This window comes from Podarcis liolepis (assembly GCF_965112155.1).
Source record: "Podarcis liolepis genome assembly, chromosome: 1".
Taxonomy (NCBI): Eukaryota; Metazoa; Chordata; class Lepidosauria; order Squamata; family Lacertidae; genus Podarcis; species Podarcis liolepis.
The window spans coordinates 45,147,237-45,174,709 of record NC_139554.1 but is presented as its reverse complement, the minus strand read 5'-3'; the positions used below and the strand labels follow the sequence as shown (position 1 = coordinate 45,174,709).

The 27,473-nt window shown below is 41.1% G+C and overlaps 1 protein-coding gene across 5 annotated transcripts in view; it reads right to left on the bottom strand.

Annotated features, from left to right (window-relative positions):
* Window positions 1-27,473, bottom strand: part of STARD9 (StAR related lipid transfer domain containing 9) — a 107,399-nt gene that overhangs the window by 63,168 nt on the left and 16,758 nt on the right. For 4 of the 5 annotated variants that reach the window (XM_083504667.1, XM_083504665.1, XM_083504664.1 and 1 more), the window contains exons 4-16: window positions 20,560-20,676; window positions 19,048-19,080; window positions 18,880-18,941; window positions 17,925-18,037; window positions 14,204-14,273; window positions 12,951-13,023; window positions 12,542-12,609; window positions 10,536-10,633; window positions 8,959-9,159; window positions 7,264-7,361; window positions 6,625-6,702; window positions 2,625-2,699; window positions 1,848-2,027 (exon numbers count right to left, since the gene is read on the bottom strand). In XM_083504667.1, coding sequence (XP_083360793.1) covers window positions 1,848-2,027; window positions 2,625-2,699; window positions 6,625-6,702; window positions 7,264-7,361; window positions 8,959-9,159; window positions 10,536-10,633; window positions 12,542-12,609; window positions 12,951-13,023; window positions 14,204-14,273; window positions 17,925-18,037; window positions 18,880-18,941; window positions 19,048-19,080; window positions 20,560-20,676 — 1,266 coding nt within the window. Of the gene's footprint in view, window positions 1-1,847; window positions 2,028-2,624; window positions 2,700-6,624; window positions 6,703-7,263; window positions 7,362-8,958; window positions 9,160-10,535; window positions 10,634-12,541; window positions 12,610-12,950; window positions 13,024-14,203; window positions 14,274-17,924; window positions 18,038-18,879; window positions 18,942-19,047; window positions 19,081-20,559; window positions 20,677-27,473 lie in introns of those variants that run through there. The other variant, XM_083504668.1, reaches the window with a different exon arrangement.

Genomic DNA, 27,473 nt, shown 5'->3' with positions numbered 1-27,473 from the left:
AAATATTGCATCTTGCACTAGTCCCAAACAAAGGCATGTATATTCACTCATGGGGGCCTATATGATATAAACTTTAATATGAAAAAGTACCAATTGCCATAAAGAATGTGCAAAAGAAAAAGCAAACACCAGCACTCTTGGATCTGAAATGCTCTTTGAGAAGTAAAAGGGATAGAATAAATGAAACATCTGCAGGTAAATTATCCAAAATTAAGATATTTTATGTCAGTTGAAGTGGGATGATACTCACGTTTTAAACAGTGGAAGTTAGTTTAGGAAAAGGGAAAAAATTAGAGAATGTCAGGTGTATTGTTAATGCATATATTGCACATGCTTCCTAGACTAGGTTCCTTAATGGAGAATTTTAAATTGACACAAAAACATTGTAAAGCATAAGCTCTTTCTATAATTTTGCTGCCATAATTTCTAGGAAGTTGAACTCCAGCTTTAAGCGCGTGCACTAAACAAAAAGTGTCCAAACATGTATCACAGAATCATTTTAACATAAGAATTACACTTTTAATAAAGGCACAAAAGTTGTTGTTTGGATTGCTGGCTTCTTTTTCTTATGCAGTTAATCTTCCTCTTTTTGGCTTAAATGGTTCTTCAGTTACTTACTCATAGTAAGTACACAAAAATTCTATTCATCATGTCATTAAACTAAGCTTCATTCTTGAAACAAAAAAGAGAGAGCTAAATGAAAGTAGTATTTAGCAAGTTGGGCCTTTCTTTCCCTTTTTAGTATAAATCTTTAAACCCAAACTGATATACAGTGGTACCTTGCTTTACAACCATAATCCGTTCCAGAGGTCCGTTTGTAAACCAAAACAGGTTGTAACCCAAGGCGCGCTTTCACCAATGGGGCCTCCCAAAAAAAATTGTACGTAATCAAAAAAAAAAAAAAAAAAAGGATTGTAATTCCAAAAAAGGTTGCAAACTGGGACACGCACTTCTGGGTTTGACATGTTTGTAATCCAAAATGTATGCAAACCAAGGTACCACTGTACTGTTAAAAATAAATTTCTCTATTTCCAAAAAGTTAGTGCCTTTTATAAGTCATCTTGCCCAGGAATCTGGCCTCAAAAGGTTCTCACTGTACACTGTACTTATAGAGAAAACATAGCATACTTAGCACTTTCAGTTAAAATATGTTTACAGACAGACTAATATGGGGAAATTGAAATAAAATTATGTTTCATATTTTCTCTTTCAGAATGATTGCTGAAATGCTTTTTATAACAATGTTTTAAAATTGCATAAGGAAAACTACAATATTAACAATGATAATCCTTGTATCTGATACCCACTGTGTACTACAGCTTTGTATAATAACCAGGAACTTAATCCATCCTTATTTAAAAATTTGGTTAAATATCTAAATTCACTACTTGTCTATAATGCTGTGATTTTTGCTTCCATTGCTAAATTATTATATCCACTTTGTTAAAATTTTACTCTAAAAGCATGTGTTTCTTCAGTTTCCCCATGGCAATGATGTAGTCTACATGGTATTACTAAGCCCAAGTAATATAACCTTCCCTTTTGTTTGCCAGACATATGAGTAGAAGTATTAAGACAGAGGTGCAAAATTTAGATACACCATGGGTTTTTTCTATTGATGGAATAGTATAGATTTCAGATTCTCTCAAAACCTTAAAGAAGAATGCAATTATTTTATCTCATCTCACAATGATAAACTCTCAACTATTTCAAACTATTTGTGTCCATATAATTACTATTAAGCAAACACAGCAGGTTAAACCTTTTTTCCATATACAGTATAACTACAGCTATTGCTACCTGCAAGAAAGTAAAAATAAACAAACAAACCAAGTGTTGCATCTCACCCTGAGATGATACAGCATAACTCCCGTACTAAGGATATCATAATCCATGGCCATTAAATGAGGTAAACTGGAATCTATCATCACTCCAGCTTTTTCCTTGTTGATATCCACACTGTATTCTTCCATGATAGCTTTCCTGTTAATCCACTTATCTGTCCAGTCTTTGGTCAACTGCTCAATCTTTGGAAACAGTAAAAGAGGGGGAAATGTACTTATTATAAAGCATTACACAAAACTATTTTTTCCTGCAAGAAAGTACAAATTACATAAGTTACTCTGATGGTTGCTGGGCAATTGTTCCTATCAGCATGCTTGTGAAGAGGATTCTAATCTAGAAGCAAGAATAGGGTTCCACAGCTGTCAAATAGGTAGAAAAGCAACTTGATCTGCACTAAGCAACAAGTTGCCCAGAAGGAAGAGCTGAGTCAGCCACTCTATAGAGACTAACTGGGACTATTTTGGTTCCTTATGTCACATGATCCCTGCTGGGCTGGAATCCCAGCCGTCTCTAGCGGTGATAGCAATATAGTCAAGTTCAGGCCAGCAGCTTCCTCCACTTACAAGTTGTAATGGTAGTAAAAGGAGTAAGGTGCCTGGTCCTCGTTGCAAGTGTTCCCAGAATGAGACCCTGACACTTTAAGGTTGCTTTTCCCATGCACCTGCATTCATAAGGTCACTCTCTATGGGCCTTGGGGAAATATCCATGCATATTTGCTAAGCTATATATATACTCTTATAGAAATGCCACACAGGTACTAGGGAAATTATTATGCATACCTTAAGCTCATTCTGAAGAACTAATTCTGTAAGATTTCCTTCTCTGTCATCGCTCCACGAAGGACTAGAATTCCTCTGTTGAAACAAAATATTAGGGATGTAATGTTTCCATATTCAAAACGAAGGCGAATGATCTGAAGTCACAAGGTAAAGTAATATATCAGAATAATCCTATTATTTGACCATCCATAGCTATATATGAAGTATTCCTAACCACAGCGGTGAGCACTGGGCAGAGCAGTGATATAGATAATAATAATTTATTATTTGTACCCCGCCCATCTGGCTGGGTTTCCCCAGCCACTCTGGGTGGCTTCCATAGAAACCAAAAATACACTAAAATATCACAGATTAAAAACTTCCCTGGAGGGGGCTGCCTTAAGATGTCTTCTGAATGTCAGGTAGTTATTTATCACTTTGACATCTGATGGGAGGGCGTTCCACAGGGCAGGCGCCACTACCAAGAAGGCCCTCTGCCTGGTTCCCTGTACCTTTGCTTCTCACAATGAGGGAACCGCCAGAAGGCCCTCGGCGCTGGACCTCAGCGTCCGGGCAGAACGATGGGGGTGGAGACGCTCCTTCAGGTATACTGGACCGAGGCCGTTTAGGGCTTTAAAGGTCAACACCAGCACTTTGAATTGTGCTCGGAAACGTACTGGGAGCCAATGTAGGTCTTTCAAGACCGGTGTTATGTGGTCTCGGCGGCCGCCCCCAGTCACCAGTCTAGCTGCCGCATTCTGGATTAGTTGTAGTTTCTGAGTCACCTTCAAAGGTAGCCCCATGTAGAGCGCATTGCAGTAGTCCAAGCAGGAGATAACTAGAGCATGCACCACTCTGGCGAGACAGTCCACGGGCAGGTAGGGTCTCAGCCTACGTACCAGATGGAGTTGGTAGACAGCTGTCCTGGATACAGAATTGACCTGCGCCTCCATGGACAGCTGTGAGTCCAAAATGACTCCCAGGCTGCGCACCTGGTCCTTCAGGGGCACAGTTACCCTATTCAGGACCAGGAAGTCCTCCACACCAGCCCGCCCCCTGTCCCCCAAAAACAGTACTTCTGTCTTGTCAGGATTCAACTTCAATCCATTAGCCACCATCCATCCTCCAACCGCCTCCAGGCACTCACACAGGACCTTCACCGCCTTCACTGGTTCTGATTTGAAAGAGAGGTAGAGCTGGGTATCATCTGCGTATTGCTGGACACCCAGTCCAAACCCCCTGATGATCTCTCCCAGCGGCTTCATATAGATGTTAAAAAGCATGGGGGAGAGGACGGAACCCTGAGGCACCCCACAAGTGAGGGCCCAGGGGTCTGAACACTCATCCCCCACCACCACTTTCTGAACACGGCCCAGGAGGAAGGAGCGAAACTACTGTATAACAGTGCCCCCAGCTCCCAGCCCCTCTAGACGGTCCAGAAGGATGTTATGGTCGATTGTATCAAAGGCCGCTGAGAGATCCAGCAGAACCAGGAAACAACTCTCACCTTTGTCCCTAGCTCGCCGGAGATCATCAACCAGCGCGACCAAGGCAGTTTCAGTCCCATGATGAGGCCTGAATTCTGATTGGAAGGGATCCAAATGGTCCGCATCCTCCAGGCGTGCCTGGAGTTGTTCAGCAACCACACGCTCAATCACCTTGCCCAAGAATGGAAGATTTGAGACTGGGCGATAGTTGGCCATACTGGCCGGGTCTAAAGATGGTTTTTTAAGAAGCGGTTTAATGACCGCCTCTTTCAGCGGATCTGGGAATGTTCCCTCACAGAGGGAAGCATTCACCACCCCGCAGAGCCCATCGCCCAGGCCTTCCCGGCTTGCTTCTATTAGCCAGGATGGGCAAGGATCAAGGAGACAGGTGGTTGGTTTCACACATCCAAGCAGCCTGTCCACATCCTCGGGGGTAATGGATTGAAATTGATTCCATGCAACTTGACCAGACAGAGCTCTAGCACTCTCCCGCCCCAGCCCTGCTCCCACGGTGGTGTCTAGAAATTTTGATATTAATTCTTGACATAGATTTTGCTTTAGTTGTTTCATGCATTTACTCTGTAATATTATGTATCAATGAGTGATTTGAGTCTTGGTTTCCTGGTTGGGTTCCTGCATTTTGCAAATCTCTCATGCCTCACTCCTACACTGCATTTCATACTTATCTGACCCTGAAGGGTGGGAAGTTTATTTGTATTATTAGAAGGGCACAGATGGTTAGTCAGGGTGTTTTGCTAGGATGTTTTAAGTTCACGCCAGAGTGCTGAGCCAGGAAGAAATATATGGGAATGCAATGTCCATAGTTCCTTAGTGAAAGCCTGGCTGTCGAGGCAACCGGAGGTGAAGTGCAAAAGCTGAGACCAAAGTTGATATCAGTGTAGAGCCATGTCTTTTTACATCCCTTGACCTGTAACCTCTTTTGATGTATGCAATGATGCTTTATGATGTATGGCTATGTGTGTAAAACTCTATAAAAGCTTTGTTCTAACATTCCTCTGATGCAGTCTTTTCTAGCTGGCAAGGCTGCCCTATTGCGCCACAGCTTTAATGAACCGGGTTCCTACAGGAAGTTTGCTTGCTAGTCTCTTGGTTTCGTGGTCACTTAAAGGTATATTCCCTCACCTGAGCAAGGACTAGTGCATACCTTAAGTGGTTCGGAAGTAAATTCTTACCACAGTAAGGAGGAAATTCTGGATCTTACAGCTAAATCTCTGTTCTATCCTTATATGAGTGCATGGACCCAAGTTTGATGTCATCTTCTTTCCAGGACTTGACTGAAAGATTCCACTAGGAGGTCTCTGGGATGACCTGAGGTGACTCAGCAGTGCTTTGTCACATTGACTACAAAGCCATTGGGTGCCGGGCATCAGAAAGTAGATACCTATCTCCAGCGCTGCTGCTTCTTTTTCTTTTTTTACTAAAAAATGTTTAGGGGTACTCTCATTTTGACTCAAGAAAACCACCGTTTTATAGTTCAAATCGGGGGAAATAAATACAGTAAATAGACAAAAGTACAAAGATTCACAAAATGTTTAGGTGTATGCGTCCCCCCAGAAAAAAGCATTGCCTATCTCTGTGGGCTGGTGATATAAACTAAGGCATGATTCACTGAAATATCATTAATGAAGTATCATCATCTTCTGATTATTCCTTTGAATCTTGTGTGTTTGCTGTGACTGATTGAAGACCTTGCCTTTAAAGTCCCAAAGCCACTCTTGGAGTAATCTAATTTTAGGTCAGCTAAAAATTGTTTCCACAACATATTTAAGACTCAAACCACGACTACCCTAAAGGGGTATATGTAATTTTTCAAAAATGAACAAACTCACTATTTTGGTCAATATGCTTAATTAAAGTTAACAATCATAACGACTTTATAATTTTGTTATAGCAAGTGACATTTGCACACCAGCTAATAACCATTCCAAGTTTGCTTTGTATTTTGCTTTAAGCTGGAGATTTCTGGGTGTGTGCTGGGAGCATGTTAAAGCATGCTTAGACCAGGCATGAGGAACCTGTGTGTCTTCAGATGTTTTTGGATTACGGCTCTCATCATCCCTGACCACTGGCCATGCTGGTTGGGGCTGATAAGAGTTAAAATCCATTAACATCTGCGGGTCAGAGATTGGCTCCATCCCTGACTTAGTTATTAATGATATCATTTGAGTTCTAAATTATTCAACTTTAAAGACATAACTATATTTAACTTATTTATTAAGAGCAGCTTCAGTGGTATAGCACATGCTGTGTACTCAAGGATGTCCCAGGTACAATGTCCAGCATCTCCACCTAAAAGCCACTAGTAATATCTGCCTGAGAGCCTGGAAGATGCCCCCAGTCAGAGCAAGGACTACTGGGCTGGAAGAACAAATTGACTGACATGGTATAAAGCAGTTTCCTGTATTCTTAGTAACCCAACTCAGGCAAAAGTGATATTGCTAAAAATATATATTTATATACAGATCTAATGACTGGCCAATTTAGACTCCATTTAATTAAACATTTGTACAAACCAGCTCAAAGCTCATCAGCATAGCCTTCAATCTATCAATTTCTTCTCGCAATTCTCTAATCAGCTTCACATTTGCATCCTGAAATATAGCAAGTATTAGAGAACAAACAAGCTTTTCAAAAAATAATAATACAGAAGTCCTATGACAGCATGGAAGCAACTGATTCCATATGGCTTGTTCTAAAAGAAATATGCTGGATGCTTGAGGGCATTGCTACGCCATATTTCTTTCTTTCTTTCTTTCTTTCTTTCTTTCTTTCTTTCTTTCTTTCTTTCTTTTAGTAGGGGAGAGAAATCATGGATCTCATGCTGAGTTCATAATTCATCTACTGCACAGCATATCTATACTGAATCTCCCCCTTATCTCTCTGTTAAAATTCAAACCGTGATTATACTTGGTGTGAACATGTGTAGTAGGTACATATATGATGAAATCACACCTTAAGTATTAACTAACAGTACCACATTGAAATAGTAACATTTTTATATGCACATAAACAGTAAGGCAAAAATGCTGTGGCCCTTCACATATTATTTATTGGACTTTCACTTGAACTTTTGTAAGAGATATACTTCTTTACCCATTACATGGAGAGGAACATTGATTAATAAATGATAAAATAACAACATGGTAGCTCACCTCATTTACCCGGGGTTTGTTAATAATGTTTTTGGCATTTGAGGCATACCGCAACGTACTCATGGTCTCATTGTAACAAGAGTTTGCAGGTGAGATAGCTACAGATAAAAAAAGGGAAATACAGTGTAAATAAAATTTTGATTGCAAAAGCACACCACAGTTTTTATCCCTCCATGCAAAAATCACAAGACTATATAAACCCTATTTTCAATTTAGCCTGTCTGCATGAAGATGTCCAAGAGGGCTGAAAACAACAATGCAGCGTTTCCGCCTTTGCAGAAATGCCCCTCCAAACCAAACCCTCTTCACACTACCTACAGTCTTGCCCAAGGCCAATCGATAAGTCCTTGACTAAGCTGGAATTTGAAGTCTCAACTTAAGAATTATTCTGCATTGTGACTATAAAGTACTAGCGAGCCTCCCACTGGTTAATGTTAATTCAAGATAAATCACGGCAGATAAATCAAATGTACATTTCTGACAAAGTATGTATTGTTGAAAACATGGGTTATGATGGCTGACCTTCCTCTGGAGTAGAGGCTCACTCAACCAAGCCTCTTAAATTTCAAGCTCCATAGAAACAGACAGGCACACAAGCAAACAGACGACGAGCCTGCAAGCACATGTGCATGCTTTAAAAGGGCTTAGCAGAAGCTGCCCCTATTCTCAGGAAGGTCAGACACATGGTGACACATGCTTTAATTATGCTCAGATTAGATTACTGCAATGCACTGTACATGGGCTGCCTTTGAGCAGCCTCCAGAACCTTCAGCTGATCCAGAAGGTGGCAACTAAGGGTCTTCATGGGTGCCTGACTTTGAAAACGCATGCCACTGATTTTACAATAGCTTCACTGGGGAAAAATTAATGTGCACTGGATTTCTAAATGGCCATCCCCTCCCATACAAGCCTGCCCGCCCATGAAGATCGGCAGAGGAGGCCCTCATTGGTGGCAGGAACATGACTGGCTGGAATGCAGGAGAAAGCCTTCTCTGTGGCAGCACCTAAATTATGAAATTCCTTGTCTCTTCAGTCGTTTCTCTCTTGCCTAGCCAAGGCACCATTATTCTGGCAGGCATTTGGCCTGCTGTGTTGGTGAGCTATTGGTAGAGTGACCACTTGTTTTAGCCTGTTGCTTTTGACTGTACGACTAAGAACAGCCCTGCTCCATCAGACTAAAGGCCTGCCTACTCTCCCACATCCTGTCTCCCACAGTGGCTAACCAGATGCCTATGGGAACCCACAAGCAAGACATGAGTGTATTAACCCTCTCCCACTTCTGTTCCTCAGTAACCGGTATGATAGTGCATAATAACTAGTAGCTACGGATAGATTTATTCTCTATGAATCTGTCTAATTCCATTTTAAAGCTAAGATGTACTAATGTTTTATGAATGGATTTTATAGTTTTGCTTTTTTAAAAAAAAGGTCTTAGGAACCCTGAGCATTATGACTACATGCATAAAAATCTGCTGAAATAAGTAAATGGCACACTCAACAAGGCAATCCTTCCAGCTCCCCCCTGCCACCCCCAGCAGGCATTTTAACTGATGTTTGATTTTATAGCTTTTGCTGATGTTGATGTTTTGTATTGTATCTTTGTAAATCCCTTGGAAACTACTGTAGTTAAGTGGTACATAAACTGTTTAAATAAATAAAATACACCCTGTGAGGAAAATAGGATTGTTAACTTACTTGCGATCATAATGGTCTTGGAATTGCCACCCAGACTATCCTTCAGAAGCCAAGTGAGGATGGAGTCACGGTATGGAGTGTAAGCTTGACGCCTCTGGCTGCTGATACTGGCTCCAGAGTTATTGTCTGTGTGACTGCTATCCACTTCACTGGCTATGCTGTTTATACTCTGGCAGCTGCTGAACATCTGAGAATTTTGTGCTGAGAACAGGGGAAACAGTCGTAAGCCTCTGACGTGTGCCATTTAAATCTCTGGTGGGGATCCTATGGCCCTCCAGATGTGCTTGGACTACAACTCCCATCAGTGATGGCCAACGGTCAGGGATGATGGGAGCTGGAATCTATCAACATCTGAAGGGTCAACAGGTTTCCCATGCCTATGATAAATATACAGTCATCACTCAATTGTTGTGGAAGAACCACATATATTTACTTAGTGTAGCACTTGTGTCAAAACTAAAATCATAATGGTTTGTTGCTGGGTTAATATTATTCCACAACAGATAGTACCACCATTGCAAATTGATTGCTGGGTCAAATGTGAGTTGTATACCTAATGAATGATAGTAAATGTCACAATTCCTCCACTCGGGGCTCATCCAGACTTCTGTTTGTGCTGCAATTTGTAGGCACAGGTCCAAGCCGGTTCCCGCCTCCCTGGGAATACCTGCTATTTACCACTGAATTGGAACTAATGGCAATCTGCAGAAAACTCAACTGATGTTTGTTCTGATTCAGTGGTAAACAGGTTTCTCCAGCGAGACAAAACACACACACACACACCACTCGAACCCGTGTCTGGAAAGCACAAAGCTGTGCCTACAAATCATGGCACAAATGGAAGCTTCGATGAGCCCTCAACTGTTATCTTCCTCCAAGCTTTTTTTATTTAAAGATGCTAGATACATGTTCCCTTTTTGTACAGCTCCCATGCAAACATAGTAACCCAGCACAATTTTTTTTTAATGACACGAGGCACCTTCCTGTTAGCCATTGCTATTCGGAGTCAGAAGGTAGTTTACTTGCAACTTAATTCAGCATCTTTCTGCTCTTGCTTCCCTGCGCCAGAGCACACTGTCCTACAGAGGTTTTTCTTTTTGAAAATGCTGGAAGCAGACTGTATGTTTCCCCACATAAACAGGAACAAAATCACACAACTGCATTGTTAAAAGAGTTTGTTCTTGGGTATAGCTTGTGGTGAGTGAGAAGAGAGCTTAAACAAGAGCATAGGTGCGGACGACACAGTAAACCTTGGCTTAGCTCAGCACAATATGGGAATGAAAAACTGGGGATGAGAAGAGTAGCAAGTCTGTATGCTGCCGGTAAATCATAGTTTGGCTTACTGTGACATTCAAATGAGGCCAATGTTTAATTTATTGTCCTATGTTGAAGTCGTTTCCCTTGGGAGCAACTGCAATAGTTTACAAACACTTAATTGATTTACCATGCCAAATGAGAATATAATGCATCATCATTATTGTTTGCCTGGTAAATTTTAAAGTAAGATTCAATAAGGCGTTTTGTATGGCAGCATTATGTCTAGCTATTGCTCCAATGAAAGATAACATTATTTATACCTAATGTGGAGATCACAATGCCAAGAGTAACCAATGATTTGTTAATATTGGCACCTTCTGTAATCCGATCTTTGCAGTAACTTGGATCAGCTCTTTCACTAAAACAAATCATGGAAAGAAGGAGATAAGTAACACTGTACTATGGAATACAACAGTATAGCATCAAATTTTGAACACAGTGAGTGGAATTCATTGTACAGTACTATTACAAACGCTTCCTCTGTATGAGCATAACAGCTTGCTAGTCGGAAAAACCCTCCCCACATGTTTGGAGGGTTCTCCTGACCTCCTGGAGCTAATTTCAGGGGCACCCAGGGAACACTGGAGGAAGCAGCGGGGGAAGCCTCCTTGTGGGCTTCCACTGACAGTGTTTGCTGGTGTGTATGTCTACTTATCGCTAACAAGAGTGCTCTTGTTCTCTGTCTGGAACAGAGATCTTGTAGTGTTGTTGGGTCTCACCAGCAGACAATGAGGTTTCAAGGGGGAAAGGCTCAGCCTCAAGACTAGTTGCCATCCCTTAAACCTGAGCATTTGTTTGCTATACAGATGGGGAGGAAGAGACCAGCAAAGAAAACAAGTGTTGTTTTCTTTGTTTCCTTTTGAAACCTCCCCATATATAACCCGAATAGGGTTTTTGTTTGTTTGTTTGTCTGTTTCATGGCATGCATCCACTCTATACTAAACATAGTAAAAGCTTTTAGGCCAATTCTAGCCCTCTCCCCCATTTCCCCTCTTTTAAAAACAGATTCCCTCAACGTTCTATATACTCATTGTTTTTAGGTCCTTGTCAAGCTATTTTGTGTTTTAAAATCCTTCCTTAATTTTACAATCTTATATTCTTTTGCATACCCGAGGAGTTCCCCAACTATGAAGAAACTACTACTTTGTGGTAGTCCCATTTTCTTCCACAGTGATTGTCATTCGACCATCAAAGTTCACTATTACAGTAAACGATAGTATCCCTGAACGATCCCTCTCTGCCCCTTTTGTTTTCATTTATCCTCAACAGATTACATTGCATTTGCTTCTCCAGTTTGATTCAAAACAATGCAAATATACTTGCTTCCAAAGGACCTAGATATGTTCAATAGGAGGTAAAAACATTTCAAAGCTTTTTAATATGTATTGCTAACCTAAATTGCACCAAACAACCAGAAATGTACACATACATCTTTACTTAATCTTTTCTGGTGCTTGATACTATCAAAACCATATCTTCTTCCTACTTTGCCTCCTCTGTCCCCAGGATTTAGCTGACCGTAATTTCTATACTTTCACTGTACAATTTAAAATATTATTAGAATTGAGTGCATCAAAAGTAAAAATTGTAATGTGGCATCCATTTATGACTGTGGTTTTCAGCTTTCAAACTGTGTTTGGGTAATTCTGGAGTACCCCAAAACTACAAGTTACTAATCAGTAATGGCAGACGTGGGTGGTGCTGTGGTCTAAACCACAGAGCCTAGGGCTTGCCGATCAGAAGGTCGGTGGTTCGAATCCCCGCGATGGGGTAAGCTCCCATTGTTCGGTCCCAGCTCCTGCCCACCTAGCAATTCGAAAGCACGTCAAAGTGCAAGTAGATAGATAGGTACTGCTCCGGTGGAAAGGTAAATGGCGTTTCCATGTACTGCTCTCGCCAGAAGCGGCTTAGTCATGCTGGCCACATGACCCGGAAGCTGTCTGCGGACAAACGCCAGCTCCCTCGGCCTATAGAGCGAGATGAGCGCTGCAACCCCAGAGTCATCCGCGACTGGACCTAACGGTCAGGGGTTCCTTTACCTTTAATGGCAGACAAGCTTCCTTGAAACACAGTTTTCCCTTCCAATGACAATGTGGGATTATGTTAAGGTGGTTACATTGAAGCTTGGTGTGAACATGCCCCAGAGTCCTCTGCAATACACAGGAGCCCCATGACAAGCAAGTTGATATGAAAATCCTTCCCTAAAAAGCAGAAAGTTTAAAAACAACTGGCTTACAAAATGCTATATTAAAAAGCAAAATATTACCTGCCTGCAAGGTCCACCAAGTTGATCTTGCTTGCAATTTCAGAGGGCAGATTGTTCTCTAATATAGCCTGAAAGGAAACAAATTCAAATTTGTGTGGATTTTGCCACACAAGAACACCACAAAAGGTAAGCATATCTATCATGACCTTCACAAAACATAGGGTTTCAATGGTCTGGATCCTAATGTGTGCTGGTCTAAGGACTAAGATGGTCAAAAGAGCTCCATCACATACATAGTTTTAGGCAAAGATTGGACTTCATGTGGTCCAATTGAAATTAACTAACTAAAAAAAGAAAGACTTATAAGCATTCCAGTCATTTTGATAAAATGGATTGATCATTCAAATCAATGCCAAAAACTTTTATCTTTGTGGGTTTCAAAAATTCTCCAATGGAAAAGGGGACTAACCTGAGTATACTGGATGGTGAAGATAGCATGGGATCTGCTGCTGGCATCATGAATGTGTGTGGATGCTGTAATTCTATATAGAAGAAAAAGCAGTAAAGTTTAAAAGTAATTGTCTCTAAGTCGGTATAGAAAATAGATGATAGCCAATATTAAGAAGCAGAAGAATCAAGTTAACACCATAGTTCCAAGATTGGATTGGGAACACTATCCATATCTGTTGTCAGGTATGTTATTCAAGCAGCGGTAAGGAACCTGTGGCAATCCAGATGTTTGTAGACTAAATCCCATCTGGTAATTCTAGCTGGTGCTGATGGGAGTTTGGGTCATCATCTGGAGAGCCACAGGTACCCCACCTGTGCTCTAAAGTTCTACCCTAGAAACCAGAAGTGAAAGGACTTACCCTTAGAGTATTAATCTGTTAATTATGATTGGAAGTAAAAAGGAGTAGCTGGAATAAAAATCAATAATAATAATTTTTATTTATACCCCGCCCTCCCCAGCCAAGGCCGGGCTCAGAGCGGCTTACAAGCAATAATAAAAACAAGTTGAATGATTACAACTTAAAAACAAAATTAAAATACAACATTAAAATATTGAAACATTAAAATATTAAAATGTAGCCTCATTGCAGGAGGAGAAGGAAAGGAAAAAAGAAAGAGAGGGAGGGAATCAAACTGGCTCCAAGCCAAAGGCCAGGCGGAACAACTCTGTCTTACAGGCCCTGCGGAAAGAAATCAGATCCTGCAGGGCCCTGGTCTCATGAGGCAGAGCGTTCCACCAGGCCGGAGCCAGTGTTGAGAAGGCCCTGGCTCTGGTTGAAGCCAATCTAACTTCCTTAGGGCCCGGGACCACTAGGGTATTGCTATTTATGGACCTTGAGGCTCTCCTTGGGGCATACCAGGAAAGGCGGTCCCGTAGATACGAGGGTCCTAGGCCATGAAGGGCTTTAAAGGTCAAAAGCAGCACCTTAAATCTGACCCTGTACTCTACCGGGAGCCAGTGCAGTTTGAAAAGCACTGGGTGAATATGCTCCCATGGCAGAGACCCCGTGAGGAGCCTCGCTGCAGCATTCTGCACCCTCTGGAGTTTCTGGGTCAGCTAAAAGGGCAGCCCCACGTAGAGCGAATTACAGTAGTCAAGCCTGGAGATGACCGTCGGATGGATCACTGTGGCCAGGTCAGGGCGGGAAAGGTAAGGGACCAACTGACCAAATAAGGAGGCAACATATTTTGGAGTTTTAAAAAGCAAAATACCTGTTTGCTATTCCTTCTTCCAGAAGTCCAACTACTTGTTTGTAGTCTGTAACCACATGTTGAGACAGACCTAACAGAGAATTTAAACACAATAGGACCTATCATTAATGAAACGTGCTTTTTATTTTTAGACCTAATGTAGTCAGGTGCATTCAGATAACCCCATGCAAGAGCATTTCTGCATGTGTACTGCTGAGAGGAAAGAGTGTAGTAGCAAATCTTATTCCAGAGTGTCTCTGCAAGAAACAAGACATGTGCTTTTATGTCACTTACAGTTGTTGGTATCCTGAACTGTGGTTGATTGTGCAGGAAGAAAAAAAAATCAAAACAACTGATTTGACAATAACGTAATGTGAACAACCTTTCTAAAACTAGGTAATCACTTCTGTGTTGAGTACAGATAAATAAACCAAAACAAATTAGTACAAGAAAAAAAGTGAAAACATTTTTTAACTATAAAAAACCATTCTGTAAGCTTGCAAGAAACGAAACTACAAGACAGAGATGCTGCACTGCAGAATTCAGAATTAGTCTCTGCAGTCCCACTAGAGAGCAGCATACTGCAGCAATGCAACTTCAGAACTAATAATATAAAAGGCCCAATATTGGAAAGATGAGCTGCTGCATTGGTAGTGACACACTGTTCTGAATTTACAGCTGCATGCAAGCACGTTGCTACTAAATTATGTTGCAACAAAAATAAAGAATGCAAAAATACAAGCCGTTTGCAGTTCTGTAATACCCCTCCGCTACAGCATCTCAAATAGGATTCAGAGAGCACAACTGCTGGAAGATCTCTCACAGCTACTGCAGTAGTTTGCACATTTTACTCCGGAAAGTCATATAAAATTAAGGTATGTCAATGGTGGTAGAGATGGAATAGCAGGAAAAGCACCATGTGGTTGTTTTAGAAAAGAGTGACCATTTTTAAATATCACAAAGATCTGGAAGTCTTTCCAGGCTAAAAATTGGTCCTGCGTTGCATCATTTCCTGATGTTAAAAGATGCTGGTTCCTAAACAGCTGAACCATCTGGAAGAGAGAATTTTGTAACCATTCCAATAGGTAGCATTAAAAGGCTTTCAGAGTTTTAAAAGGCTAAGATCTAGAAATTATTTACTGTAAATAATGATAGCATGGAAACTACCAAAAACATCTGGTACCGTTTCTTTCTTTTTAAAAACTGAGATTAGCAACTGGAAAATGTGCTGCTTGTAAACAGTGAGGCAAAATGCCGCTGACACAAAGACGGGTGCCTTGTTCATACATAAGCTTACTAGGAATGCAAGAAGCATAGGACCAAAACTTGCATATTTTAATTGCACCTAAGGCCAGAACTAAACATTACTGAGGATGTGAGACTGCTGCTCAAAGTCTTCTCTCTCCCCACATAGTTTTTTCCCACCCCCAAAACATGTATTAAAACAAAATGTGTGACAGATGCATCTTGCTGCAAGTTTCCTTACTAGTAGCAGCCAATGGAGTGGAGCAGAGCAGAGCAGAGCAGAGCAGAAGAATTAGCAATGAAATGATGCCATATTCCACATTTTATTTTACTAGACTCATGAGGGACGCATGATAACAAAAAATGCTGTTTTCCGTGACAGGCAATAGCCTGCAGTTATGACTATTTCTAATTAAACTTAAGTTCATTAACTGAAACCAGCAGGTACACACACTTCACAACTCTCCTGCAAACTGCTGGCTTTTCGGGTTGTTTTTGCTACCTATAAACTCTTTGCTGCCTGGACTTTTAAAAAGCACAATGTGTGCAAGAATAGAAAAATTAAGTTTTGCCCTTTGTTGCAGAAATTAAAACCGTGCTAATGTTATCCGTATAACAAAATTCCATGATGGAAAAAACATGGACTGGTGTGATTCAGCTCATTTTGAATAGTCAGAAGCTGCTGGCCTGGTGGGGTGGAGCTGCAACATTAGCTTCCTAGCAGGTGTGTAGCTGCTGCTTACCAGGAGTGTGAAAGATAAGGGGGGTAGGGACACTGGCATGATGCAGGCAAACCAAGAGGAGCAGCAGATTGGCTCCATTGCTGCACTCGCATTTCCAAGTACTTTAAAGTCCTGTGATCTGTCTTTAAGGTAGGCAATGCCCGCAATGCAGAATTGGAAGTATTTTAAAGTTTCCACTTCTATGGAGGAGGCAGCTCCATCCCTTTATGTTTGCAGAACTATCCCTTCACAGGAATAATTTACAGGCAAGGGAGTTTGTTCTGGAACAGGTTCCAACAAGATATCACTAGATCAGGGAGAGTTTGGCTAAACAATTTACAAAGCTATCTTGATTCTAGGGCTACACACATAATCCACCATCCTTGGCAGTAAGTCCCATGAAATGCAACGGAATTTATGTCTGAGTAAACAGGCATAAGATCACACAGTAAATTCCTTAAAACCCATGCACCTATTCCAGTTACATACCCTCCAAGACGCTGAGGTGAAAAACTGGGATGTGTGTCTAGGGTCATGCTTCTATGCAAGTGACGTGATCTGCACGGGATTGTGGCCCTCAAAAGATGTGTTTTGAGGGGGGCTGTGCTCTCATGCCCCCAAACACACATTTTGGGGTGCCACACAAGATCGTGGCCCTGCTTTTTTCAGGGTGAGATTGCAGCACCCAAAATGGGTGCCATGCTCTTGTGAGAAAAAACTGGATGCCCCGCTTTTATCAAGACAGTTGAAGGGTATGCAGTTACTAGGATATAGTGTTCCTTTTTAAAACGTCACCAGTGTGGTGTAGTGGTTAAGAGCGGTAGTCTCATAATCTGGGGAACCGGGTTCGCGTCTCCGCTCCTCCACATGCAGCTGCTGGGTGACCTTGGGCCAGTCACACTTCTGTGAAGTCTCTCAGCCCCACTCACCTCACAGAGTGTTTGTTGTGGGGGAGGAAGGGAAAGGAGAATGTTAGCCGCTTTGAGACTCCTTCGGGTAGTGATAAAGCGGGATATCAAATCCAAACTCTTCTTCTTCACTTTCTGAAAAGCTTACTTAAGAATATATGCAGAAATATATGGACCACACTTTTCTTTGCTAACTGTTCATCTAAAAGCAGCCTTTCCCAACAACAGTCACCCCTGGGCCATTGGCCATACTGATTGAGCCTGATTGAAATTACAGTCTAAAACATCTGAAGGTCCACTTAAGTTGGGAAAGGCTCCTCTAAATAAATAATTCAAATGAAAGATGGGAGAAGTAAAGTGAAATATTATCCTACTTTCTAAAAAGCTTTTAAATATGCATATACATGCACCAAGCTACCATCTGGCTAGTAACTCAAACTGAATCACCAGTTTAAAATCAATTTAGTTTATGTGGTCTCACAACAGCATTTTAAGTCTACCACATGACACTGTTCAACAAAGGCAGTATTTCACATATTTCAGGCATCTAGCCAAATCCTTCTGAACATTTGAACTGCTAATGTTTCATCATTAGCAACAGAAGTGCACCAGAGCTTTGCTGGAACTTATGGGCCTATCAGAAGACACAGACGCTAGGCAACAACCACCATATATGGAATGTTCAAGCAGGATTCCCAGAATTTGGACAGATGCCATTTCCACTACAGTGTACTTTTTATGCCGTCGCTCTGGCTGCTATTATTATCCGTATCTTTCTTCCCATATATAATTAATGAAAGCAAAGGAAAAACGAAAATGAACAAATCACGCACATAATATCAATTTGCCATGTTAAAAGTCGCTGACCTTGAACATATGGACCCATCTCAGGATGTTCACGGACACGAAGAGTGTATGGCTTCTTATGGCCTGACTGCCTTAACAAGTCTCGGACTCGCTCGTTATAGATTTCAAGGAAACTGAAAAGTAGAGGGAATGATACAGGAATTCTGAGTCAGCCTGGATGTACTTCTTCACAAGCAGAAGCTACGCATGATGAGGAAAGAAGATCATGCCTTTCTGCCCTGCCCACCAGACACACCTACTCCACCTCTAGGTTGTCCAATCATAACATTGTCTAGAGCCTAACATTCAGATCTTTCCTCCACTTGCGTTCAAGCCGTCTCCTAGCTTGTTTTCTCGCCCTAAGCTCTGGAGTATATCAGGGGGCCAAAAAGGCTCCATGAAGTGGGAGAGGACACTCAGGGGCAATTATGTCAACAGCCCGAGGCATTCAGGTGTTCCAGAGGTCGGCCAGGGCTTTGATAGGGGCACCAGTCATATCAGCTGGTAAAACCCCTAGAGCCGTTTGGAATCCCACTGGATCCATCAGCCCCTGAGGGCGGACCTTCCTAAAAGGTCCCGTCCCCCCCGCCTCTGCGGAGGGGAAAGGTGCTGACAGCCTAAATCTCAACAGGAAGTGATCTGACCATAACAAGGGACTGATGTCAATGTCCCCCCACCTTCAAATCACCCTCTTCCTGCACAGTCGAGAAAACAAGGTCCAGAGTGTGGCCTGCCAGGTACATTGGGCCGGTGACATATTGGGACAGCTCCGTGGTTGTCATGGTGACCATGAAGTCCTGAGCCGCCTCAGAGCCAGCTGCCTCGGCATGGATGTTGAAGGGTCCCAGAACCAGCAGTATATTTAACTACTCCAGCCACAATCATTGACAGTGTTAGGGCTACAGCCTTAGAGGACGAATTAGAATGGTAAAGACCTACAGAATCACATGACAAAGGGAAATAGAAACACACATACCTGACTTCTACTCTGCATGATGCTGACTGTTTTGTATAGTCATCTTCTCTTGAAAACAGACCCTACAGAAATAAGACATTTTCATTTTTTTGCTTTCTGGATCAGGGCGGAGGGGTAGAATCAATGAAATTTTAACAATGTAAATATTTGGTTTAATTAAATAAATACCTCACATATACGAGGTGTTAATCCAATGGATGCCTTGAAAAGTGAAGAAAGAGACAAGATTGCTGTTCATTTGTGTTTATAAAGAATCACTTGGTATTTAAACAATGGTAAAATTTCCTTGGTACCATGTGACTATAGCATGGAAAGCTAAAAAAAAGAGGGAATCAGTATGGGAGCAAAACTGTTTTAGGTAACTGGTAGAGTCAGATCATAAAACTGGAGAGTTGTTCTGCAACAGAATTGGGGAGTGAAACAAGAACTGCATTGTGCAGAAGTCTACTTGTGCAGTTTCTGACCCACTCATCCTCACTGCTTCTCCCCCCAATGTCTCCATTGAGAGTGCAAAGTGTGTGTGTTCAAAATCAGTGAAGACTGTTTGAACTCACACACTTGTGACCTCTACACACTACACACACCACACGCTGCCTCTGTCTAGTTTTTCCTGATTGCCACCACCTAATGCATTCCCCACACAAATAACAAATCCCAGGCTTTTCCTGAAGGCCGCTCAATTCTCAAGAGAAATTATAGTGAAAAGCAAAGGAGGCTGCAATGGGGAGGAGAGGGTGAGAAAGCCCTGCTGTGACAGAAGACTTGTTTGGCTACAAACCAATAAGTTATAATAATTGAAAATCATATAGTCCGGACCCCTGTGCAACAACAAACTCTTTTTAATCAAACACTCCTGTTAATTTAAATCATACAGATTCAAAGTACATAGCAGGATTAAGCAAGATTCACAACACTAGAAGTGGCCTTCTGGACTGGACAACTGCACTCAAAAGAAGTTAGGATGGCAAAAGCAATACTGCCTTGAAGGACTGAAATGCTTCAGCTATGCTAATATCTTTACTGGTGCGCATGTAACTTGCTCATTGTCCGTATTAATGTGAACTTCCTCTATTTTTAGCTTCAAAAATTTAACATTTGATAGTGCCTAACGTTGAACATAGGGTGAAAGAGGGAAAGAATCCCAAGAGTCAGTTTCAAAAACAAACCTTGATTACCACTTGTGGTTTGAAGAGAAACAAGCCTATGTTTAGATGTCACAACAAGCTTGACTTGCTCTCTGGTATTGCAGTATTGAAGAAGTGGGAGTGGGAGAGAAGCAGAGCAATAACTTTTCATCAGCATGCATTAGCATATTCTGTGTGCATATCACATCGCCATTTGCTTCTACCTATGGTTTTTAATGTGATATGTGAACCAGGCCAAGATGACATCACTTTCATACATCCATCTCATTAAGGCGGAATCCAGACACACATTAAAAAACACTGTGAAAATGCTTTTTTAATAAACATTTTAAAAAAATATTGAATTTGACATTAAGCTCACCATCACAATCTAGTGTCACATTTGTATAATGCACTTAAAACATTATATTTGCAACTATATAGCTGAGTCCTAAGTCACCAATGCTTAAAATCCAAAACATTCTGCTGCATATTGAACTTGAGGCATTAGCATATTTAAAGCAAAACACATAATGTATTGAAGAATATAACTCACTGGAGTGCCCATCATGGTGTATGTTTTTCCTGAACCTGTCTGTCCATATGCAAAAAGACAAATGTTGTATCCTTTAAAAGCACCAGATAATACTGAAGTACCAAGGTCTTGGAAAACCTGAAATGAAAAAAAGAGAGGGAAATTATATTTACAGTCGTACCTTGGAAGTCGAATGGAATCCAAGAATGTAAACGTTCAAAAACCAATTCACAGCTTCTGATTGGCTGCAGGAAGCTCCTGCAGCCAATCAGAAGCAGTGGAAGCCCCGTTGGATGTTCAGGTTCCAACAAAACGTTTGCAAACCAGAACAATCACTTCTGGGTTTGCGGCGATTGGGAGCCAAAACATGAGTTGCAGGGTGTTTGACAACCAAGGTATGACTGTATTATGTATACTTATCCTCAGTAATGTTCAGGAAGCATGAGCAGGAAGGAGCCACTCCAGGCCTCAGCATCTTCAAAAGGGGAAGATGCATTCTGCCTATCTGCTAATTTTCCAGTCCTGCCAACGTCTTTTAACTATGAGAATCACGCTCATACTCCTTGTATGGGTTTAAGGGACATGAAAGTGAGGCTCTATTTGCCACACAATTTTATGAAAGTCACACCCAATTAACAAAGAACTCCCCCTCCATCAAAAAACCCTGTAGTGTGCCTAATGCAACAGTAGTTCCTTTATAAACTACTACTCGAAGAAAGCTGTAACACCTGCAAATTGGAAGTGCTCCCCCAACCCTGCTTCCACAAAAACCTCATGACTTTTTGTTTCTGTATGTTTGTTGTATTTGGCATAAGGAATCTTGTTTCAAAAGATTTAGGCTTTCAGACAATATGCAAGGTTTCAGCGCATACAGAAGGTACGCAGAAAGAAGGAAAGGTGCAAAGAACCTGGAAACAGCGGGCTACAGAGGTGGCGCCATGAAACAGAACCCAGCTATTTTCTAATAGCTGCTCTAAATTTTGTATAAATATATCAGATTTTGCACTTTGATGACTGTCCTGCAGATGTTCCAAATCCACACTAGCCTGAAGAACAAAGCCTTCCAAAGATGCAGCACAGAAAAAGTTCTGTCACATGACAGGAGGACACCATATGTTTACAAGGCAGTAAAACAAACACAGTATATTAAAAACAAAAATGACTTAGTTTATTGCACAAAGGAAATAAATCACTTGCTATTCAAGCACAGTTAGCTCAGATGACATATTTTGCTAACATACAAAAAGACAATCTGTGAACTTGAGAGGAAAGTCTGAGAATATCTGAAAAACATTTTGTCTGGTTTGAATATATTCTGGTTAGCCTTTCTATAAGTCTAGTACAGTAGTAATAACTTCAGAAGTCCCTATTATACACTTCATACCTTTTTATCTAAAAAAATTGGGTCAGGCTTATGAAAACCTTATAGACCTGACCATGGAGAAAACTGTACACTTCCATGTCCAACCTGTAGAGCTCAATATGGTCAAAATGTTTTGCTTTTAGGAACATCTCAAATTAACATCTGCTGCTTCTCATTTTAGACTCAAATAGTCTCAAACACCACAACTAGAATTTTCAAGAGATTTTGCTCCACTGTAATCACATATATGCACTTGTTTTATAAAATAAGATCACAGGCAACCTTTTGCCCTTGAGGCTTTTATTTCCAGCTCTGGAAAAACATTGTGGTGGAAGTCTGGTTTTGGCCTGACATAATCTTGAAAGCTGCTTTATAGCACTATTGTAACATCTGTTTTTACTTAAGTTTGTTTCTATGAAGAATTCAGTGGGTGCTATCCAACTAAGTCATAGACTAGGCCCACAGAAATCTTTGGACACAAGTTACTTAAGTCCATTTACTTCCATAGGTCTTCTCAGAGTATGATGGGTAAACTACAGTTCCCATGATTCTTTGTAGGAAGCTATGTGCTTTAAATATATGGTGTGTATGCAGCCACACATAGAACATTATTATTTTCCCAAGAATTCTGTTTATATCAGAAGTGAAGTAAGTGCAGTCGTACCTTGGAAGTTGAACGTAATTCGTTCCAGAAGTCTGTTTGACTTCCAAAATGTTCAGAAACCAAAGTGTGGCTTCTGATAGGCTGCAGGAAGCTCCTACAGCCAAACGGAAGCTGTGGAAGCCCCGTTGGAAGTTCGGGTTTCAAAGAACGTTCGCAAACCGAAACACTCACTTCCAGGTTTGCGGCGTTCAGAAGTCAAAATGTCCAAGTACCAAGGCATTCGAGATCCAAGGTACGACTGTACATGTCTTCACTCCAAACAGACAATTCATAGAGTGGTGAGGCGTTGCTTAACCCCATCCTTTTAAGCTGCCATCTGCTCAACAGCCCACCACTGGCTTTCTCCTTGCAAAATCAGAGATAGAGCAGTTTGAGGAGCTATTTTCAGCAGACAGGGCTAAGGAAGAAAGAGTTAAACACACACACACACTGTCTATCTGGTCTTTGGCATGGCCTGAAACTATCCTCAGCTGCTGATACAAACATAACAGACCAACACATAATGAATTGTTCCACTCTACGTTGACATAAAACTGTTAGCTAGCGTCAGACCTTAACCTCTTATTAAACTAGCCAAATAATCCACTCCCCTCTATCAAAATTATAAAAGCCAATGACAACAAGTCATAGGAATCTTCATAGAAAGGATGCAGAGAATACAGCCCTTTCTTATTTTTTAAAAAAGTACTGTAATAGACTATAATGCAGGAAGGAAGGACTAATGTAATAGCTTTGTCTCAATGATACAGGGTCTTTTCTGCATGTGAACTCTCACGAGGAATACCAAATTAATCCCAGCTGAAGGCTTTCTGTGTGCAAAGAAAGCAGCCACCAGAACACAGGGAACCCCATTATATTCCTTAATGGAGCAAGAAACTTCTGCTATGACACTGGGTTTATTTAAGCAACATTACACTATTCATGACGAAGAAGAAAGAGCGAGACTGTGGTCATTTTGAAGCATTTCTCTCTCTTGTAAATAGATGACTGGCTACACTACTAGGAAGCCTAGCCAATCTTCAGATCCTCACTTCTCTGCTCAATTAAACAGGAAATGGTGAAACGGAAGAGACGGCTGCTCTCCAACAGATAAATCTATAGGAAAAATCCTATTGGCTGTGTGGCTAGAATGGGGTTCTGAAGATTTAAAACAACATCCTGCCTCTCATGGTTGGCCAAAGGTACATCAATGCGCATCTCTGAAACTGTGCTACCATGCTCCAAAGGTTAATTAGGGAAAGATTCAACTTAGTATGTGTTTCTGATAGTGGCCAGCACATGGTAACATGCACACAAACCTTTTACATAGCCCCCCAGTCTGGCACAGAGATATTGGATGCATGATGTGGTGAGAAATAATGCAGTTACTATTTGCACAACATTAGGGAGACCAACACAGGTTGAAATTTCGGATGGTAAATTCACAGCCGGAAGAACTATACATTTCCAAGGACAAAGTCCAAATTATAAAAGGGCTATAAGGTCACAAGTGGTTTCTTTTCACATTCTTTGCTGATAAGAACCAACCAGTAAGTTTTAGTTTTCTATTATCATGAAACAAAAGGAGGTTATTTTAAAAACACAACCTTGGTTCTCAGCCTTCAGAACGAGCTGTTAGCCACCATGTATCAATCTCTGAAAAGTTCGCTAATGACAAATATTCCCTGTTCCTCCCTTCTAAGACCTTGAACGGGTTTTCCAGATTGCAGGGCATTTCAGTACAGTACCTAGTAGGGATCTAACTGTATCATCTGATGCTCAAAGACATTAGATACTTCAGCTAAAAGATGTGGAAATAGCACTTGGAAATCTCCTCCCTCTTTCTCACTTCAGATGATAGAAGAGAAACAAGAAAGAGTGCCTCTACCAGGCATAGGCAACGTTCCCCTGTATAACACCAGGGTCAGATTGCTATTAAGAGACACAAATAACCAACTTATAAGGGATAGAGAAACCTACTACAATGATAATTTTTTTTTATTTTAAACCATCCTACTACAGGCAAGATTAAAACTAATGCCCAGGTGGCATTATAAGGGCCCTCTCAGCCATTAGGTGGGGTGCGATAGCATCCATTTGGTGTGAGGTTTCATTCAAAATCAGTGCCAGTGGATGCAGCACTTATCCTCCGGCAGCACATGTGGCAGGGTGTGTGATGCAAGCAATGGTGGCAGAGCAGGTAGTGCAAGCGAGAGTAGCAAGTATGATGGCGCTTGTGGAGGTAGGAGTAGCAGCAGGGCAGGGTGGCATGTCCAGTTTTACCTCAAGGGGGGAAGGGGGGATGTTGCACCCCAGGGCCACTATACACCTCTAACTGCTATTTAAAAACTACTGATATTCCTTTTCCTCCTTCCACTTCCAAACTAGAACAGCCACCAAGAACTACAGTGCAATTATGTAAGTTGTCATGGATGCTCAACAGTGGGCCACGTGCCATACTCTTCAATAAGCGGTATAGGTGTGTCCCTGTTCTTCTTTCTTTCCAAAATAAAATGTAATGGAACTAATTTTTGATGTGAGCACTGATTCCACTAATTCCTTTCCTGTTAGAGATACAGATAAAAACATTTAAAGCTTCAGTTTATTTAAGTCTTTAAGACCAACCTATGTACTTCCTAAGAAACTGAAAATATTGTTAAGTTTAGCTGCAACAGTGCCACATTCACTTCCCGCGACCCTCAAGATCTCAATACTTGGCAAAAGCAGCTTTTGATACCAGCTTTCCTGTGGGATTGCAAATACTTTTTAAACTTTTATTTTCACAGTCCCCCCTCCCTCTCCTATGACATTCAATTGTAGCAAACTATTCATACAAAGTTATTATTCCATCTACTGTAATCAGGGAATAAATGTATGCAAATTATACCCAGTAGGATGTGAAACAATGCGCACATTGTACTATGCAAAGCTAAGTGCAGACAGAGCCTGTGAGTCTACAGGCAGAAATGCCAAGGCTATGAAAACGGGAAATACATGAGAATCTGGGTTGCCGAGTATCTAAAATGAATGCTGTTTAGTGACTCCAGAAGGACCATTTCAAGTAACTCTTTCAAAACAACTGATGGCAACTAATTAAATCTAAAATCATAACAAAAAAAATTAGAATCTAAACTCGCTTGGGGGGAGAACTCAATTCTTTTTCAACATTTCAAATCTTAAAAGAAATCACTGCATATCTACAAGGTAAACTGAAGAATTGTGTGACAGACGTATCATATGTTCTATCATATTGTTCTTATGTGATTTTTTTTAACCTGAAATATTAAGTAAACAACAGTACTTGAGCGAATGAGAATTCATGTACAATGCACAATTCTCACAAAATAGAAATATACTGGCTAGGAGCCAATGGGGAAACTATGAAAAATCGTTACAGATAAATCTCATTCTTGGACTTACATGAAACAAGGGACAAGATGCAACCCCCAATGTCATGTACAGAAACTGACAGACAGTAAAGCTTACTTCAACACTGGCATTCGGACAGCATTGTCTGGACTCTGGTGTTCTTCCGGGCAGGAGGTTAGTTTAGGGGGTGTAAGACAGGTCTGTGGCACACATAGCTCTGATCTTCAACAGAGAAGAATTGCCAGAGGGCTCAGGAGATACTGGGGTTTGACACTGGTGCCCCCAACAGCTGCCACCTGAGGCAACTGCTTCACTCTGCCTAATGGTACGGTCAGCCCTGGTTTTTGGTTATTAAATTACTTTAAGCACACACCATAACAGAGTTGACCAGCAGAAAATCCATGCTGCTCTGAGGGTAGTCAACTGTATCATGGCTGCTACTTAGGAAATAACTTTAAGTTAATCAATTAGCTTTTGAGTAAATAAAAACTGAGTGGCATCAGAAGGCAATCACAGAAGCATTACTTTCAAGGATGAGATGACATCATAGTAAGCAGCATAAATACAACTCAGGAACACACTTAGAAAACATTTCCTAAATGTTACCACTGAAAGGAGCAGCTGCAAGGAAAAATGTATTTAAAGCTCTGTTTGGACTCAGTCAAGGAAACGTGTGGCGGTATTAATGTTTATTCTTATTTTGATGGCTTTTGGAGGTACAACCGGAAGACCAGGAGACTTTTCTTCCTGCAGCTGGAGAGAGGATGGAGAGGGCAAATACTATTTCTCACTCAAAAATGTCTGTACATGTTAATTTTTTATTGTGATCCTGTCTGAGCTTGTTCTTCGCTGCTTGGTACCAGCTTGATATATAGGACATATGGGGGGAAATCACCTGCTGCTCTTTTTTAAAACTACAATTCTATTGCCAGCATGTATAGCTCAGTTGTTTAGAGCATGGTGCTGATAATGACAAGGTTGCAGGTTTGATCCCCAAATGGAACAACTGCATATTCCTGCATTACAGGGGGTTGGACTAGATGATATTCATGGTCCCTTCCAACTCTACAATTAGGGTTGCCATATGTCCAGAATTTCCTAGACATATCCAGAATACTGCAGCCGCAAACTAAATTCCCATGTTGACAGTGTCGTTTTTGCCAATTTCCCTTAGAAATAGCTCAAAAACGTCCAATTTCTTTGCAATTTCTATTTCTAGGTATTCTATGTAGGCCTATGAAAGTCTAATTCAAATGATCCCAATGTGTAATATATTAGTAGAGTTGTGATTCCCAAGAAAAGTAGGGCTTATTTTCAAACATATGGAATTATCAGGAATCTCAGTATTAAAAGGGCTAGGGAGGTGATAGCATAATTATACCACATTCCTAAATGTGTCTAATCAGAAAGAACTCCTATTAATTTGAAGTGTCATCAGTGGTGAGAAAGCATCATACGTCCATTTCTCCTGCAACTATAGCCACTGCTGGTCTGAATATATGTTTGCTTTCCTTTGAACTAACATCTACTTAGTCACTAGGAGACAGGGTTCTCAACTTG